This window comes from Convolutriloba macropyga, chromosome 6 (genome assembly GCF_964194025.1).
Source record: "Convolutriloba macropyga chromosome 6, txConMacr16.3, whole genome shotgun sequence".
NCBI classification, from domain to species: Eukaryota; Metazoa; Xenacoelomorpha; order Acoela; family Convolutidae; genus Convolutriloba; species Convolutriloba macropyga.
In genome coordinates this window covers 33,593,138-33,599,137 of record NC_134473.1, presented here as the reverse complement: position 1 = coordinate 33,599,137, position 6,000 = coordinate 33,593,138, and the positions used below count along the sequence as shown (strand labels likewise).

Genomic DNA, 6,000 nt, shown 5'->3' with positions numbered 1-6,000 from the left:
ATTGCAAAAAATGGCAGTGAGGCAGTTAATTTGTGCTGGTACAAATTAATCCTCTAATTGAAAAACGTACCTCCCAAAGAACAGCTCTCAGTGGTTCGTCAGAAGTTTCCTGTAAACCAAAATGCAGCTAATAGCCTTCTAGATAACTCCATTGTAACGTTCATTTTGTCCGTCACCTTGAGGGTAATTTGGCTTTATGCAACAAAACAACGTTGATACAAGAATTAACAGTAAAGCTCATCGGAAAAAAATCGTTGCTTTTGAGCTGCTAAGAGCGGCATTATAGTGCTTGAGTGTTGCGGGACCCATTTCGCATCGTATCCAAAAAATCCGATTAAACAAAGCAATGCTTTGGAATGCCTGAATTGGATACTCCTTCAGGGCCTTGAGTCTCTCTGGGTCTGACCACTTAGAACCTGCTGAGACGATGTGGCCTAACAAATAAATGTCATTGAGACAGTCCATTTTTGGGGCGATTCCTTTTTCATCAGCATGAAGAAATGCATTAACGGTTTTTTATTGCTCGTCTTTGCAACGTTCACCAATTACTACATCGTCAAGTTGAGGCTACTTCCTATCAAGGTTGTTTCGGTAATCGAAAACTTCAATAAATCTCTGAAACGCAGCTACAGCTATAGTTAGCCCAAAAGCAAGACAACTAAATTCGTATAGTCTTCCACCAAAGTCAAAGTCTGTAGAATGCTTATCTTCTTCTTTCACTGGTAGCTGATGATAAACGGTCCTTAGGTCAATCTTCTAGAAAAAATGATTATCAGAAGTTTTGTTCATCAATCTGCCTTGTTCGGAATTGGGTACTTATCAAGACTTGTAAATAGATTGACTGTCGTGGAGTAGACAGTTAACATGGGTCGTATTTGGCTTTTACAAAAAAGCGCCTGAACTCGCCATGGAGTTGTTCGAAAACGGACTTTTCCTTTATTTAGGAGATCCGATGTTTCATTCTGCTTAAAGTCAAAATCTCCTCTGTTTGAGTGTCTGGACTTCATTGCGGTGGGTTTAGCTTTTTAAACATCGTTGGAAAAAATCCTCTGTGTGTCAATTACCGTTGTGTTCAACTCAATATTTTGAGCAATGGCTTCCAAAATAGAAACGTACGACTGAGTCTCCTTTTCACAAAAATTAGGTAACATTGTTTCTTTTGTGAGAGTACATCCAGGCTAAAGACTGAGTTACAATTTTAGTGACTATCTATAGAGAAGGAAACACTATAAAAAAAGTTATTCATGATTGGTAACGCACTACAAATTCCAAAAGCTGGAAAGTCTTCTCCTTTTGCGAGAAGAACTTCGGCTTAATTTGCTGGATTGGCAATCGCAAACGCTCACACACATCGGCCGTTATAAATGAAAGAATGGAGACGCGATCAATAACCTTCGCCAATGAAAATATTTTCGTAGGTTCCATTGGGGGATCTTGCCACTTCTTTCGTTGTCTTCACACTGCACTGTACATAAGCTAATTATTTATCGTTATCCGAAGCGACAGTTGCAACAGTTGACACACGCGCTGCTGCTCAGTACCCTTATTTGCCCCAATTCAGACACGTACCTTGCCTCGCTGGGGATTTATTCAATGGATCTTCTTCCAGACCAAAAAATCCACGTTTATGATTCGAAGCCTTATTAGGATGAGCTGTTCTTTTATTGACAGCAGAAATGTTTCCGACGTGTGCATGCTCTAGCTGTAGATGGTGGAGTGTCTGAGTGGTAATCGATAAAATGGCAGAAATTGACAGATACTGCAACTGCAGTGGCAAGGGAAATGCATCGCTCAAGCGAAGCTTATGAGTCCGGCAACTCCAAAAGTTGAACACGTTTTTCATGAGATATAAGGCCAGAAACTGAAACATCGCAAAGAGGTATGAATTTGTGTTGCTGCACAATGAAGTCTGTGCCTTCACAGCGCTCAACAAGTTCCGTATTCACTAAAAATACATTATGTTGAACTTATTTTCTCGCAGCTAGCCGGAGAGGACTTGATGGCTGCGTATATTATTCTTGAAGGTTTTTTGAATTGAGCATCCAGAATACGGTTTTCATCCTCAAAAATAGTTGCTCACGAGAGAATACTAAAGAGTCCCGCCCTCCATGTGATCTGAAAATTGAGGCTTATGGGAGTCTTCCGTAATTCCATTGATTGTTAGACCATCAGCAAAGCATTGCATCCACCAGGACCCTTGCTCTTGGGTTGGCTTCGCTGGATCAGGAGTTCGAAAACTCAGGGCAGATATTGAATAAAATTGCCGTGGTACTCACATGAAGCACCGCTTATTGCAAGCTTTTATTCAAGATCAAACACAAGCCCATTAAGGTAAATTATTATATGGAATATCTGATTACGATACATTTAAGGTACTCAATTATCATTACAAACTTCACAATTTATTGGAAACAAGTCGTCTGGACAACCAAAGAATAAAAAAAGAAAACTGATTGTAGATACTTGCAATTGATCCTGAATCTCACTCCAAATCATAATTAGGAATCAGCTCCCTTCAAAATCTTTAAAAGTTTTATTAATTGCTATCGAACGAACTTTGTAGCAATTATATTATTATTATATTTGTCTTGTCTGTATTTTTTAAGCGACTTTTCGCGGGACCGATTTTGTGTGTGACGCTTTTGACTTTTCGTCCTCAAAAACGTGATAAATTGGTAGCGCCCAGTGGTCATTAAGTGCTCTTAGAGCCTTTTAGCTCTGTTTTAGCTCAAACTGTTTTGGAGACTTATACTTGTGGAGTGAAGTTAAAATGTTCAAATTTTTCCACTTTTTGGACATTTATATTTCATTATACGCAACCTTCTAGACGCAGGGGCCAGAAAACGCACTTAAGGGTTTGATAATAAGTTACTGAAAAATATCATTTGTCAGGGAAAAGCATTCAATTTTTTAATATTTCAAGTTTTATCAATTGTTTTGACAAAACTTGCTTTTTTCAACTTTTTTAAAAAATTTTTGTAGGTGTTTAAGTTTCTCCAGCCTTAAAAGCCACATAACCTCCTTTTGTGTTTGATTGTAGTTTACTGCATAATTCTAGATGTAATGGAATGTTTTTCAAGATATTAATACAAGCAATTTTAAGAAATATTTGCAATTTTTCAAATTTTTTGAATCTTTTTGATTTTTAATCATTTTTTAGGGTACCACAGTCATAGGGACCTCCTCGTTGCTTGATGATAAACTGTTGCATAGTTTATACAGTTACTGGAATGGTTATCAAAATTGTTATGACTCCAGCTCTTAGCAGTTTTTTGACAAAATTTTTGGAAAAATGTTATCATTTTCCAAGTTTATGCATCTTCATGAGCCAGTGAAACTATTTAAAGCTGGGAATAAGGATACAGGATAGTCTCTTGAGACAATGAAACGGTTTTGAAGATTTTATTATCTTGAAATAAAGATTTAATAAAATTTGCTATTGCTTTCGAAATTTTTGAATAATTTTGTCCTTTTCTGAATTTAACGATCATCAGTGACCAACGAAATTTTCAAGCCTTGCAGATGGGTTAATTGACATAACTCCAGGGACAAAAAATAGTTGGGAACATTTTCACTACAAAATCTGGAAGCTTTCTTTTTAGTTTCGCAAAATTTTGCAATTTTTTTAAAATCAGTTCTGATTTATTTACTAACAAAGCTATAAAACTAAAAGTTGCTGAGTCAAATCAAGCTAGGTTCACTAAACCGTGGATAGCTACTGACGAAGCCAACCGCTCGCCGGTCGTTTGAAAGCGATTCGCCCGACGTTAGTCGGTTATGTTTAGATGCTATTGTTTTCTCATCTTGTCTACAATAGCCTTTTCTTCGTTGCTATAAGGAAAAGTTTATACATTCTCTGGAAAGGCTGCTAAATTGGGATCTAAAAACTGAATTTTTCTGCTCATTTGTAAAGTCTTTATCTGAACTGCGCGTAGGAAAAAAGTTTTTGAGCATTGACCAATGCATTCAGCAACAAATCTTTATATTTTTACTAAATCAAAGGTAACAAGAAAGCGTTCGAACAACGTGTTAGTCTCCCCAGTGCTAATTTTCTCATAAATAATAGAACTAATCACATCACGTTTCAAGACCACAGATCATCGGCCTTTCTAGGGAATTCATTTTTTGACCAAACTTCCATGAAGTTAAAATCCTTATTAGGTGCAATACAAAAGCGGACTGAAACTTCGAAAGGTTTCCGCTCCGTTTAATGCATCATCACTAACTTCATCCACTGTGTTTTTTCATTATTATCTGTTCAAAAAACTTTTTCTTTATATATATATATATATCACACTTTCAATTTGAACAACTCATTGTTTTTATAGTTCAAAATGAATTCCAGTGCTCTCCCTCTCTCATAATCTCGTCTTTTCTGTCAATTTTAGTATACATATGCACTCATTGACTCCCTGCGGTTGCAAGGGTGCACGGAGTTGTATCTTATGTTCGATTGACAAAGTGAACCATCTGAACTCTAAAAATTTTGCTACAGATGAGGTAAAATAGAATTTATATATCAAATGTGTCCATAAGTTTGTCTTTTATAACCTATTTTTTTTCTACAGAATACGTTCATATACTGTCCCTTTTGTCATCTCGCCCACAATTTTCATTGTGTAATAGATGCTGATTGGTGTGAAAGCAACGAATTGGTGACCACGCTTTGTAGGATATACATACGAAGTGAAACCTTCAATAGATGTATTCTGGAGTGTCTGGAAGAACACCTTGCCAAAAAGACCAGCGAACGACTAACAGTTTGTGGAATTTTCGTATTCTGCTCTTTTATGGATCCAAAATACGAGGCCAAAATTATTGAAGAAATAGAATGTTTCCAGTGGAAAGCGTCACAATCAGGGCGTTTGAAGCAGGTAAATTTAAACCCTAGTTTTTATAACCAGTAACAACGAGGCTGGAGTGATTCTATGCGTAGCAGAGAACAGGGATTTGGAAAAATTAATTGTAATTGCAATAATTGGCAATTAATTGATTGGAACGACCCAATTAATTGCCCAATAATTGACAAAAATTGAATCAGCATTTTGCCTGGTCACAAACCCGCCACTAGAGAAAAAGTTCCTAGAGCACAAACTTCTGTCAGAGATCGCATGTAATTTGGTAGATTTGGGTGTTAAAAAAGTTTTTGTCGTTGCTATAAGGAAAAAAGTTGAAAAAGTTTTTGTCGTTGAAAAAGTTTTTGTCGTTGTGTTAAAAAATATTAAATATTATTAAATAGTTTCAGATTATTAAAATGAATACGCGGGGCAGCCATGGTGGCCCCCAGTCTCATTGATTTCTGGAAAAGCTTATCACGAGGATATATCAATTATCTCTAACGATATCTTTGGGTGGACCTACTGTCAGGACGTCCTACCTCGACACTGTAGTCAACACCCTTCCTCAACCAGCTTAGTTCCTCTCAATTTATATTATATCATTTGTATCTTTCACCTCTCTATCCGTTTGATCAAAATAGTTGCGGCAAGTTCCCTTTATCATTCCATCAACAAGTTAAAACCATCAGAACAAGAGAAACTTTCTGACATTGTTTACTCTTTCCCTGGCCTTAACCTAGACCCAAACACATCAAACTATTGTTACGATTATCTTACATCAGCTCCTTTGAGAAACCGAAACATTTTTCTTTGGCACGATCTTCTGAATAATACTCTAACCTCTCATCCCAGGAAGAAAAACACCCCTCAAACGGTTGACGAATTGATCGAAACCTTGAAGACTGTTCTCAACCTCTTTGTGTTGTCACCTGCCAACGCGAAGGAGCGCCTTATATCTTTGACAAACTTGTAAAGGCTCTAAAGTGTTACGTAATCGACGTGACAAAGCACATCATTAGTGCCTCCGAACAAATCGACGAGTTGGTATTAGCAGAATACCGAGTGCTCCATCAACACCCAGACGAGGAACTGCGAAGCCTGGAATCAGTACTACACTACAACACTGACATCAAGCGAATCTTCAAGACACGTGGTACGACGC

General features: G+C 37.2%; 1 protein-coding gene across 1 annotated transcript in view; it reads left to right on the top strand.

The window, feature by feature from the left end:
- The first annotated feature begins 4,358 nt into the window (after window positions 1-4,358).
- The window catches only part of LOC142341630 (alpha-ketoglutarate-dependent dioxygenase alkB homolog 4-like), a 37,666-nt gene continuing 36,024 nt past the window's right edge, over window positions 4,359-6,000 (top strand). The window contains exons 1-2 of the mRNA XM_075392732.1: window positions 4,359-4,500; window positions 4,569-4,874. Coding sequence (XP_075248847.1) covers window positions 4,396-4,500; window positions 4,569-4,874 — 411 coding nt within the window. The 5' untranslated portion in view covers window positions 4,359-4,395. The remainder of the gene's footprint in view (window positions 4,501-4,568; window positions 4,875-6,000) is intronic.